The sequence below is a fragment of the Phodopus roborovskii genome, unplaced genomic scaffold, assembly GCF_943737965.1.
Source record: "Phodopus roborovskii unplaced genomic scaffold, PHOROB, whole genome shotgun sequence".
Classification (NCBI taxonomy): Eukaryota; Metazoa; Chordata; class Mammalia; order Rodentia; family Cricetidae; genus Phodopus; species Phodopus roborovskii.
The window spans coordinates 26,568-40,029 of NW_026126517.1; the positions used below are offsets into that span (position 1 = coordinate 26,568).

At 37.7% G+C, this 13,462-nt stretch overlaps 1 protein-coding gene and 1 non-coding gene across 2 annotated transcripts; one reads left to right on the forward strand and one right to left on the reverse strand.

The window, feature by feature from the left end:
• Positions 1-408: 408 nt before the first annotated feature.
• On the reverse strand, positions 409-12,824 carry LOC127231483 (zinc finger protein 26-like). Its single transcript, XM_051197039.1, has 2 exons — positions 12,722-12,824; positions 409-2,981 (listed from the first exon to the last, which is right to left on the reverse strand). The coding sequence occupies exon 2, from the start codon at positions 2,895-2,897 to the stop codon at positions 1,590-1,592; it is 1,308 nt and encodes a 435-aa protein (XP_051052996.1). The 5' UTR covers positions 2,898-2,981; positions 12,722-12,824; the 3' UTR covers positions 409-1,589.
• Positions 12,467-12,575, forward strand: LOC127232043 (U6 spliceosomal RNA). Its single transcript, XR_007835341.1, has one exon. It is a non-coding gene; the product is annotated as a U6 spliceosomal RNA (small nuclear RNA).
• Positions 12,825-13,462: the final 638 nt, after the last annotated feature.

Below are 13,462 nucleotides of genomic sequence, written 5' to 3' on the forward strand. Positions count from 1 at the left end.
CACAGGCTTTTGAAATCTCAAAGCCTACCCCCTCCAACAAGACCACACCTTTTAATTCTTCTTAGATAAGGCCACTCCCTTGTGACTAAGCATTCAAATACACCACCTATGGACCATTCATATTCAAACCACCAGAAACCCCTAACACTTGTTCCTATAAGTAACCCACATTAAGTTCAATGACTCACAAAGCTCTATTTGGATGGATAATTTCTATGATCTGTTATCACTGCCCTGCATAGTGTAAATAGCTGTTATTCTGATTGTCCCCCCAAAAGCTAACACAACACAAATCATTAATACACATACACTGAAGTATTCAAAACATCACATGTACATCAATTGCCATAATCCATACATGTAATTTGTCTTCAATATGAATCACATTTAACAAAGGTAGTGGAATAAAATTTTTTTAGGTCTAGTATTTCTTTAAGTTATTCTTTACTATGAGATCACAAGTGAACATTAAATTATTTAGCAGGCATATAACTGCTACACATATCATATATCAATAGTGTTTTGCTCTATTGCAATTGTTCACATACTTAGCAAACTCTGAGAAAATAAGAAAGTTTCTATGTTGCACCGTATGGTCTCCTTCTTGACAGATTGTGAATAGACTCCAATTACTTTTCCAAGTTCATTACATTCATAGAACATCTTGAGTGTAAGATCCTTACAAATTTTAAGATTTATTTTTAATTATGTGTATGTCTGTGTGTGAGGCACTTGCAAGTGCAAGTGTCCACAGAGTCCAGAACCATCAACTCTCCCTAGAGCTAGAGTTACAGATGGTTTTAATGTACTGATGTGGGTGAATCTCTTAAGCCATTTCTAGGACAACTGACTACCTGTGCTGAGCTCAAAAATGTAAATATGTCTTAATGGACTTTTCTCATTCTTCACATGAGTTTCACTCTGTGATTATTTATGTTCCATATAATCAGAATAAGTGAAGTATTTCTCATATTCTTTCCATTTACAGTTTATATTCACTAAAGTATGAACAGTGGAAGTTTTCTCAATTCCTAATAATCATAGGGTTTCTCTGCAATATGTGTTCTTAAGTGTTTACTAAGGGTTAAGTACTCAGTAAAGGCTTTCCCACAGTTCTTACATACATTGGGCAGTTCTCACACATTCATGTGACTACAAAAGTTGTAAAATGCCTAAATTCTTTGCCACACCCTGTACATTCAAGGGCTTCTCTCGTGTGAGTTCTCAAGTGTGCACTGGTCAGTCAAGGGGTTCCCTCCTGTGTGACATCTTTGATATTAAAGATGTGAGGAAGGAGTGAAGTCATTCTGACATCCTCTGCATTCATATGACTTTTCCCCAATGTGAGTTGGTACATGTACAGTGAAGCCAGTGTGGTCACCAAAGGCTGACTTTTCCACAGTCCTTACTTTGATGATTTTAATCCAGTGTGAATTCAGAAGTGCATCTTAAGGCATGCAAATTTATAAAAGATTTTGTACATGTCTTATCTTCAAAAGGCTTCCTACGAGTATGAGTTTTCATATGTTGAGTTAAGAAAAGCTGATGACATTGCTAATATAGGTAGGGCTTCTCCCCATTGTGTGTTTTTATGTATCTGTTAAGGCATGAGCACCCACTGAAGGCGTTCCCACAATCCTTACATATATAGAGTTTCCAGTGTGAGTTTTCATGTGTCTGCAAAGGTAAGAAGAACGTGTAAATGCTTTACCACACACTGTACACTCAAATGGCTTCTCTCCAGTGTGAGTTCTCAAATGTGCAGTTAGATATGAGGAAGATGCAAAGGCCTTTCCACATTGATAGCATTCAAAGGGTTTCTCTCCCGTGTGACTTCTTATGTGTTCAATAAGGCCTGAGGATGTTCGGAAGGCTTTCCCACATTCCTTACACTTATATGGCTTCTCCCCAGTGTGAGTCAATACATGTGTGGTAAAGCTAGTCCGTCCACTGAAGGCTTTCCCACAGTCCTTACACTGAAATGGTTTTATTCCAGTGTGAATCTGGAAGTGCTTCTTAAGGCATGAGGAATTCCTAAATGATTTTGTACACACCTGACATTCAAAGGGTTTCTCACCAGTGTGAATTTTCATATGTTCAGTTAGTTGATAAAAGCTAGTAAATGCCTTCTCACATTCCTTACAATCATAAGGCTTCTCCCCAGTATGAGTTCGTGAATGTGCATTAAGGCATGAGCGCACAGCAAAGGTTTTCCCACACTCCTTACAGTTATAGGGTCTCTCTCCAGTGTGAGTTCGCATGTGAATCCGAAGGTATGAGGAACGTGTAAATGCTTTACCACATACTGTACACTCAAAGGGCTTTTCTCCGGTATGAGTTCTCAAATGTGCAGTAAGATAGGATGAAGAAGCAAAAGCCTTCTCACATTGGTTACATTTAAAAGGTTTCTCTCCTGTGTGACTTCTCATATGCTCAATAAGGCCTGAGCATTTACCAAACACTTTCCCGCACTCTGTACACTCATAAGACTTCTGCTTTTTATGACTCCGTACATGTGGAATAAGGCCTGCTTGAGCAGTGACTGCTTTTCCACATTCTGTACCTTCATAGCATTTCTCTAAAGCAGAACAATTTGTGGATTCAGTAAAACCTTTCTCACTTTTCTCCCATTCATAGAAATTTTCTTTACTGTGATCTTTGCTGTGTGCCTTAAGTTGCAACTGATTATCAAAAGCTTTCCCAAAATCACTGCATTCAAAAGAACTGTCCTGAATGCATGTCCTCTGGTAAGGAATGCTTTGAATCAGAGCAAAGGCTTCTTCACATTGAATCAACACAGAAAGTTTCTTTCCAGTAGAGGTTTTCTTGACTGAAGGAAGTAAGTCTTTTCTATACCAATTATGTTCAGAAATCTTTTCTGTATTATGAATATTCATATGTGTCTGAAGGCATGGGTGTTCACTGAAGAATTTTCCAACTTTCTTAGATTCACAGAGTTCCACTTCATTGTGGCTTCCTGCCTGTTGATAAAGAGATGAATGAGTACTGAAAATTTTTTCAGACTTATACAGGACATTCTTGGGACAACTCTAAAGCACAAAGTTTCATGCTAGAAAACAGGTTCCTGTGGGCAAAGGCTATTTCTCTCAGACATATTTTATTCAAGCATAGATATACCACAATATTCCAAATATTCTCTGACTTTGGAAACAAACAGATACCTTTGTTAATCTTTCCAGTTGTGTCTCATTTGATATATCTGACCAAAAACTATCCAACTGAAGTTCTGTCTCAAGGTCCATTTTCACTTCTAAAATAAAACATTAAAAAATACACATTTATACAACAAAATGAGATGTTAAGTATTCTGATATTAAACATGCTAAGCAAATAAAGCGATGATAGAATTAAACAGGATGATTATATAATTAAATTCAATTATATAACAGTAATTTGGCAGTCATAACGATCTGGGATCAAGCCGGATAGTAGTGGCACACACCTTCAGTTCCAGCACTTGGGAGCAGAGGCGGGTGGATCTATGAGTTCAAGGCCAGCTCCAAAGCTACACAGAGAAACCTTGTCTCAAAAAATAAAAAAAAAAAAAAAAAATTGGGGTCAAAATAAAGTTAACACTTTTTTTTACATTTATTATTTATTTATTGTATGTGGGGTATGAATGTGTGTACCCACGGATGCACGCACGTGCATGGACGGCATGGCATAAGGTTGGAGATTAGGAAAAATTAATATAGATGATTCTCTCCTTCTACCAAGTAAGTTTTAGAGACAAATGCAAATCAACAGGCTTAGAAGAAAGCACCTCTACCTACTAAGCCATCTCAATGGCCCCAAAACAATTATTTTTGTGTGTAAAACTACATGTGATGGTAAACAAAAATAATATACTTTGAGGAAAATAGCCAGTATACAATTGCAAAAAAAAAAATAGAATCATAACTCAAAATTGAAAAGAAAAGATCATTGTTGAAATTGTAAGCCTGGATATGGGGTCGGAGAAATGGGTCAGTGGTAAGAAGGACTTGCCACTTTTTCAGAAGACTAAGTTTCAATTCCCAGAATCCACACAATAACTCACAACTATCTATAAGTTCAGTTCCAGAAATATGATACCCTCTTTTGACTTTTGTAGGTATCAAGCACATAAATGGCATACAGACTGACATATAGGCAAAATACCCATACGTGTAAAATAAAATGTTTGATTCTTTTTTAATTTTAAAGAAAGTGTGAATAAAACAAATAATGAGATGCTGAAAATATCTCAAAACCTGTATACCAAAGACTTCAGTGTTCAGATTCAAGTTGGCCTTTTTGCTTTTACATTTATTTACTTATTTTGTATGTATTTGTGTGTGTGCATACATGAATACAGGCTTGCACCATATGGGTTCAGGGGATCAAACTCAGGTACTCAGGTCTAGTGGCCAGTTTCCTTATCTGTTGAGCCATCTCATCAACTCTCAAGTTGGTTTTTCAAAAAGTTTTTTTTTCATCACTGGCATTCTCAAATGGATTTGCTCAAAATAAAATATATTTCATATATGAAAAAACTTTCCTGTGGCTAGAGAGACGTATTAGCAGTTAAGAACACATAACCTAGGTTCGATTCACACCACACATGGCAACTCAAAACTGTCTATAACTCCAGGCCCAGGGCTCCACAGGCCCATGTGTACACACATGGTACAAAGGTAGGTATGTAGGCAAAATATCCATGAAGATAAATAAAGGAAAAAAATTCCAAAACAAAACTTCTTCATACCTCAAAAACAAATTATTTTGAGAGGGACCTGGAGGCAGAACAAAGTATTCAGTATCAACTGCCATTCTTGTCTTGCCCCTGCACCCTGTGGTAGAGAGTGTCAGGGGCTTTTTCAGCCCACTGTTCCCTCCTTGAGTCCCATGACAAGAGGCCTCCAGACCCTTCATGCCACTGAATCCCACAGAGGGATCTGGAGACATAACAAAGTGTCCAGCATTGGTCACCATTCCTGTCTTGCTCCTGCACCCTTCAGGAGAGAGGAGAGAAGAGAGTTTTGAACCCATACCCATCAGGAGAGGGAAAGAAGCCACCTGTACCCAATGGGAGAATAGATGGTAAGACAACAGTATAAGAACACATTCAACAACAGTAAGACTTATATGAAAAAACCAAAGTCTAGGGATTCTACACCAGCAAGACCTGAATGCAGATGAAGCAGAAGAGAACAACCTTGGAAGGAATTTGTGAAAATGATAGAGGCCCTCAAAGAGAAAATGAGAAAATCCCTTAAAGAAATGGAAGGAAAAACAAACAAAAAAATGGATTAAACAGAGGAAAAGATAAAGCAAAAAATGCAAGAAATCAACAAATCTTAAGGAAAGCAAAGAAAAAACAATCAAACAGATGAAGGAAACAATTCAAAAAGTTCAACACCTGAAAACTGAAATAGAGACAATAAAGAAGCACAAACTGAGAAAATGCTGGAAATATACAATCTGGGTAAATGATAAGGAACTACAGATGCAAAAAATAACCAACAGAATACAAGAGATGGAAGAGAGAATCTCAGATGCTGAAGATAAACTAGAGGAAATAAGTCCATTGACAAAAGAAAATCTTAAGTCCAACAAATCCTTAACACAAAATATCCAGGAAATATAGGACACAGTGAAAAGGTAGAAAAGGAGAAAATGCCCAGCTCAAAGGTGCAGAAAACATATTCAATAGAAGAAAACATTGCCAAATTGAAGAAGGACATGCCTATGAAAGTACAAGAAGCTCACCAAATAGACTGGGGGGAAAAAAAATACCTTTGCCACATAAGAATCAAAACACCAAACATCCAAAAGAAAAAAAAAAGAAAAGAAAAAAGAAATAATATTAAGAGCAGCAAAGGAAAAAGGCCAAGTAACATATAAAGGCAGACCTATCAGAATTACACATGACTTGTCAACGGAAATTCTGAAAGCCAGAAGGTCCTAGATAGATGTTCTACAAACACTGAGAGACCATGGACACCAGCCCAAACTACCATATCCAGCAAATCTTTCAATCACTATAGATGGAGAAAACAGGATATTCCATGACAAAACTAGATTTATACAACTAACCCAGTATTACAAGGAAAACTCCAACTCAAGGAAGTTAATTACACTCACAAAAACATAGGCAATAAATAATTCCTCTTTACCAAAAGCCAGAAAAGGGGGGGGGGGAATTCACACACAATACCACCACCAAAAGCAAATCCAAAACAAACAAGAATCAACAATCAATGGTCATTAATATCCCTCAATATCAATGGTCTTAACGTGAGTTAAAGACACAGGCTAACAGAATGGATAAGAAGACAGAATCCATCCTCCTGTTGCAAAAATAAATAAATAAATGAATAAATAAATAAATAAATAAATAAATAAATAAATAAATAAAACCACATCTCAACATCAAAGACAGACCCTCAGAGAAAAGGGTTGGGAAAAGATGTTCCAATCAAATGGCCCTAAGAAGAAAGCTAGTGTAGCTATCCTAATACCTAACAAATAAGACTTCAAACTAAAATTAATCAAAAAAGATGGAGGTCATTTCATATTTATCACAAGAAAAATCCATCAAGATAAAGTCTCAATTCTGAACATCTTTGCCCCAAATAAAAAGGCACACCATTTATAAAAGAAACATTACTAAAACTCAAATCATACATTAAACCCCAGACGCTTATATAGTGGGACACTTCAACACCCCACTCTCACCACTGAAAAGGACTAATAGACAGAAACTTAACAAAGAAATGAAAGAACTAACAGAAGTTATGACCCAATTAGTTTTAACAGACATCTATAGAACATTCCATCCAAACACAAAAGAATATACATTCTTCTCAGTGCCAATGGAACCCTCTCTAAAATCAACCACATGCTCGGCAATAAAGCAATCCACAAAAGATACAAAAATATTGGAATAACCCCTATGTATCTTATAGGACCACCATGGCTTAAAATTAGAATTCAGCAACAACACAAATTGCAGAAACCCTACAAACTCATGGAAATTGAGCAGTGCTCAACTACATCACTCTTGGGTAAAGGAAGAATGAAGAAAGAAACCAAAGACTTCCTAGAATTCCATGAAAATGAAGGGACAACATAGCCAAACCTATGGGACACTCTGAAAGATGAAAGATCATAACACTGAGTGCCCACATGAAGAAACTTGAGACTAGTCACACTAGAGAATTAACAGCACACCTGAAAAATCTAGAACAAAAAGATGCAAACTCACCTAGGAGGAGTAGATGCCAGGAAATAATCAAATTTAGGGCTGAAATCAAAGAAAGCAATAAAAAAAAAAAATCAATGAAAAACAAAGTGTTGGTTCTATGAGAAAATCAACAAGATAGACAAACCTTTATCCAACCTAACAAAAAGGCAAAGAAAGAACATGCAAATCTACAAAATCAGAAATGAAAAATGGAACATAACAATGGACACTGAGGAAATCCAAAGGATCATCAGATCATCTTTGAAAACCTCTACTCCATAAAATAAGAAAATTTAAAGAAAATGGACAATTTTCTGGCTAGATATCAGCTACCAACATTAAATCAAAAACAGATAAGGAATTTATATAAACTTTTAACCCCTAACAAAATAGAAGCAGTCACCAAAAGGATCCCAAGCAAAAAAAAAAAAAAAAAAAAAAAAACCAGGGCCAGAAATTCAAAGAATACTCCTCAATACTCCTCAAAGTGTTTTACACAATAGAAGCAGAAGGATCATTGCCAAACTCTTTTTATGAGGCTACAATTACCTTGGTACCTAAACCACAAAAAGACACAACTAAGAAAGAGAACTACAGACCAATATCCCTCATCGATGGAAGAAAATACTCAATAAAATATTGGCAAATCAAATTCAAGAACACATCAGAAAAATCATTTACCATGACCAAGTAGGTTTCATCCTAGAGATGGTTCAATGTATAAAACTTCATCAATAAAATCCATCACATAAACTAACTGAAAAAGAAAATTCACATGATCATCTCACTAGATACTGAAAACAACGTCGACAAAATCTAACACCCCTTCATAATAAGGGTCTTGGAGAGATCAGGGATAACAGGAACATACATAAGCATAATAAAAGCAATACACAGCAAACCAACAGCCAACATCAAACTAAATGAAGAGAAACTCAAAGTGCTTCCTTTAAAATCAGCAACAAGGCAAGGTTGTCTACTCTCTCCATATCTCTTCAATATTGTACTTGAAGTTCTTGCTACAACAACATGACAAAAAAAAAAAAAAAAAAAAAAAAAAAAAAAAAAAAAAAGATCAAGAGAATACAAACTGGAAAGAAGTCAAACTTTCACTATTGGCAGATGATATGACAGTTTACATAAGTGATCCAAAAAACTCTACCAGCTGATAAACACCGTCAGCAAAATGGCAGGATACAAGATTAAATAAAAAAAAAAAATCAGTAGTAGCCCTACTATACATAGACAATAAAGGGGCTGAGAAAGAAATCAGAGAAACATCACCCATTACAATAGCCACAAGCAACATAAAATATCTTGGGACATTCCTAACCAAATAGCTGAAAGACCTGTATGACAAGAACTTTGAGTCCTTAAAAGAAAGAAATTAAAGAAGATACCAGAAAATGGAAAGATCTCCCATTCTTCTGGATAGGTAGGCTAAACATAGTAAAAATGGCAATCTTACCAAAGTGAATCTACAAATTCAATGCAATCCCCATCAAAATCACAGCACAATTCTTCACAGACCTTTAAAGAACAAAACTCAACCTTATGTGGAAAAACAAAACACCCAGGTTACCCAAAACAACCCTGTACAATAAATGAACTTCTACAGGCATCACCATCCCTAACTTCAAGCTCTACTATAGAGCTATAGTCCTGAAAACAGCTTGATATTGGTTGGGAAAAAAATAGACAGATAAACCAATGGAATCAAATTGAAGACCCTGATGTTAACCCACATAATTTTGATCAAGAAGTTGAAACTGTACAATAGAAAAAAAGAAAGCATCTTCAACAAATGTTGCTGGCATAACTGGATGCTGGTATGTAGAAGATTGCAGATAGACCCACAACTATCACCATTCACAAAACTTAAGTCCAAATAGATCAAAGTCCTCAACATAAATCCAGCCACACTGAACCTCTTAGAAAAGAAAGTGGGAGGTACCCTTGAACGAACTGGCACAAAAGAACATTTCTTGAACATATCACCAGTAGCACACACACTGAGATCAACAATAAATAGGACCTCCTGAACCTAACAAGACAAAATGGCAGCCCACAGAATGGGAAAAGATCTTCAACAACCCTACATCTGACAGAGAGCTGATCTCAAAAATATACAAAGAACTCAAGAAACTAGTCAACAAAACACCAAATAATCCAATTAAAAAGTGGTACAGAACTAATTAGAGATTTTCAACAGAGGAATATAAAATGTCTGAAAGACACTTAAGAAAGTACTCAATATCCTTAGCCATCAGAAAATGCAAATCAAAACAACTCTAAGATACCATCTTACTCCTGTCAGAAAGGCTAAACATACCCATGACAGCTTATGCAGGAGAGGATGTAGAGAAAGGGGAACACTCCTCCACTGCTAATGGGAGTGCAAACTTGTACAGTCATATTGGAGATCGGTATGGCAGTTCCTCAGGAAAATGGGAATCAGTCTACCATAGGACCCAGCACATACACTCTTAGGCATATACCCAAATGATCCACAACCATACAACAAAGACATCTGTTCAACTATGTTCATAGCGTCTTTAGCTGTAATAGCCAGAACCTGGAAGCAACCTAGAAAACCCACATTGTGGTACATTTACACAATGGAGTACTACTCAGTGGAAAAAGAAAATGGAATCTTGAAATTTGCAGGCAAACGGATGGAACTAGAAGAAACCATCCTGAGTTGGTATGTACTCACTTATATATGGATTTTAGACATAGAGAAAAGGATCGCCAGCCTACAATCCACACCGCCACAGAAGCTAGGAAACAAAGATGACTGTAAGAGAGACGTATATGGTTCCTCACGGAAGGCAAAAGGGAAAAGATCTCCTGAGCAAATTGAGAACTTGGCAGGGAAGGGAGAGGGAGTTAGGAGAAAGAGAAGCAGAGAAGAGGAGGGGAGAGGAGAACATGAGGGAGCAGAAAGATTGAGTCAGGGAAAGAATAGAGGAGAACAAGAAAAGAGATAGCATAATAGAGGGAGCCATTATAAAGAGAAATCTGGCACTAAGGAAATGTCCAGAGACCTACAAGGATGACACAAACTAACAACCTAAGCAATAGTGGAGAAGCTACCTCCACTTGCCCTTCCCTGATAATGAGAATGATAACTACCTTATATGCCATCATAGAGCCTTCATCCAGTAGCTGATGGAAACAGACTCAGACACCCACAGCTAAACACTGAGCCAAACTCCTGGAGTCCAGTTGCAGAATGGGAGAAGTGATGAGCAAAGGGGTCAAGACCAGGCTGGAGAAACCCACAGAAATAGCTGACCTGAACAAGGGGGAGCTCATGGACCCCAGACTGGTAGCTGGGAAGCCAGCATTGGACCGACTCAGACCCCCTGAATGTGGATCTCAGTTAGGAGGCCTGGGAAGTCTACAGTACCTTTGACAATGAAACCAGGATGTATCCCTAGTGCAGGAAAGGACTCCATGAGCCCAATCCCCATGATACTCACTCCCTTAGCCTAGAGACACAGGGAGGGCCTAGGCCCTACCCCAAATGATTTGACAGACTTTGATGATCCCTCATGGAAGGCCTCACCCTCCCTGGAGAGTGGATGGGAGATAGGATAAGGGGGTCCATAGGGATCATGGGAGGATGGGAGAGAGAGGGAACTGGGATTGACATGTAAAATAAGATTGTTTCTAATTTAAATAAAATTTATAAAAAGGAAAACAAAGGAATTCAACCCATGCTTGCTGTCATTTCTGGGGTCCCAGGGCCATCTAAGTGGCTATTAGTATTTAGGCAAAATGTTCAGTCATAACTGGGGCTGGCTGTGTATGTGCCATCAGCAAAGCATAATGCAGTAATTCCAGGGCCCTATGTGCATGGCCACATAATCCATGAGTATCATGGTGTGCTAAGTGACCTTTAAAAGTAGACACACCCAACCCACTTCCTCTCTCACTGTGTTTCTTCCAGACAGGCCCTTCTCCCTGATCTTTACTAATAAAACTCTTAAAGTGAGTTCTGCCATTTTTCTTGTGATCTGTTCTTGAGCACCGTAAATAATAATCTCACCCTGGAGACAGACTGCCTTGTTCCACTATAACCAACAAATTTACTTCCTCTAATCAAGAGATCAGGCTGAGTTTGACACACTGAACTTCTACACATGGGAAATAATATATCAATGACAAAGTGACAAAGGCTCACAAAAGAGATCACAAACCTTCATATAAAAGATCAATTAGATTTCTAATGAAACATGGGAATTATCATCTTTTTTGAGATAGGATCAGGTAGCCCAGGCAGGCCTTGAACATCTCCCAAGTACCGATTCATAGGCATGTAACACCATGCTTAGTTTTATGCAGTACTGGGAACTGAACCCTTTGTGTGTGTTAGACAATCACTCTAAAAATACTGTTATATCCCCAGCCCCTAGAATCTTTTATATAGAGATTTATTTTTACTTTATGTATGTGAATATTTGCCTATATGAACATATGTATACCAGATGTGTGCAGGTGCCCAGGGAGGACAGAAAAGAGTGTCAGACCCTCTAAGACTGGAGTTACAGATAGTTAGGAGTTGCTAGGAACTGAACATGGATCCTCTACAAAAATAGCAAATGATCTTAATTACCTAGCCACTTCTCCAACTCTTAGAATTAGTTTTAAATAGTACAAATATTCATTATTTGGAATATGTTTGACTCCTGATATTACATTTGGGCCTAATCATGGAGTAAAGCCAAGGAGTGGTGGCAAACACATTTAATACCAGCACTCAGGGGTGAGTTAGCCTGGTCTACAGAGTGAGATCCAAAACATCCATAGCTACATGGAGATACCCTGCCTTGACAAAAAGATGTAAATATTACTGAGATTTTTCTTTAAATTGGATGTAACAGAAATGGAGAAAGATCTTAAATCTCATGGGAAATAACTATACCAATAGTTGTTTGGTTTTTTGTTTGTTTTGATTGTCTTGAGACTTTCTCCTGCAGCCAAGACTGGCCTTGTACTTGTTATATAGTTCAAGCTGCCCTTGAGTTTGTAACAATCCTCCTGCCTCAACCTCCTGCATTCTGGAATTATAAGTGTGTACCATCATGCTCAGCTAGTTGTTACCTTTAGAGTGAAACGTTCACGTGGAAAAATAGTGAAAACTGGTGACAGGAACACAAATGATGATTTTTCTGATTCCGTGTATCAAACACAGAGTATAAAGTTGTATATTTCTAAGGAAATGAGAGAGATGTCATGCTCGCTTCAGCAGGACATATACTAAAATTGAAACAACACAGAGATTAGCATGGCCCCTGCGCAAGAATGAGAGGAATGTCACTTACTAATCCTAAAAACATTTATTGACAACTGCCAATAACAGATTAAAATATGCTAGGGCAATGACAATGTCTCTATTGTTTCCCATTATATTCACAATTACGTCATCAATCTTGAAAAATACATGGTTCTTCCTTAAGACCCTACAGAAGATAATGACAATCTTACCTACTGTGGCCAGGTTCTGATAGTTCTCCAGCATCACATCTCTGTAGAGGTTTCTCTGAAATCCATCCAGTAAGTTCCACTCTTCTTTGGTAAAGTACACAGTCACATCCTCAAATGTCACTGAGTCCTAAATCATCACATGCATGTCAGTTTGAACAAAGTGGCATCACCTATGTTCACTGGGGAATGCAAAAGTGACTCTCATGCCTATAAAGAAGTCTAAGGTCTCCGATATTCTACTCTAGAGCTCAGTGGTACTGACTCAACCTTCCTGGGGAGCAGAAAAGGGATGGGATGGGGGTTGGTGGGAGGATTGGGAAAGAGGAGGATGGGAGGGTGATGGAACTGGGATTGACATGTAAAACAAGCTTGTTTCATATTTAAATTTTTAAAAATTGTTAAAAAAAAAAAAACTCTCTGAGATCCGCCTGTCTCTGCCTCTGCCCCACAAATGCTGGGATTAAAAATGTGCACCACCACCACCACCAAGCTAAACTTACACTTCTACAACTTACACAGGGAGTTGATCTATACTGTAGATGCTCATAAGCACAACACAAAGAGTTCCTAAATATGGCACAAGAGGTAACTTTTCAACTAATAGTACTTGTTGCTCTTACAGAGGACTTGGACTTTGTTCCTAGGATACACACTGTAGTTCACAACTATCTGTAACTCCAGTTCTAGAGGATCCACCATTCTCTTCTAGTTTCCATTGGCAGCAAGAATATACATTGTATA

Coding starts and splice junctions, on each gene's coding strand:
- LOC127231483 (XM_051197039.1), bottom strand. CDS start 2,897: ATGAATATTCATAATACAGAAAAGATTTCTGAACATAATTGGTATAGA.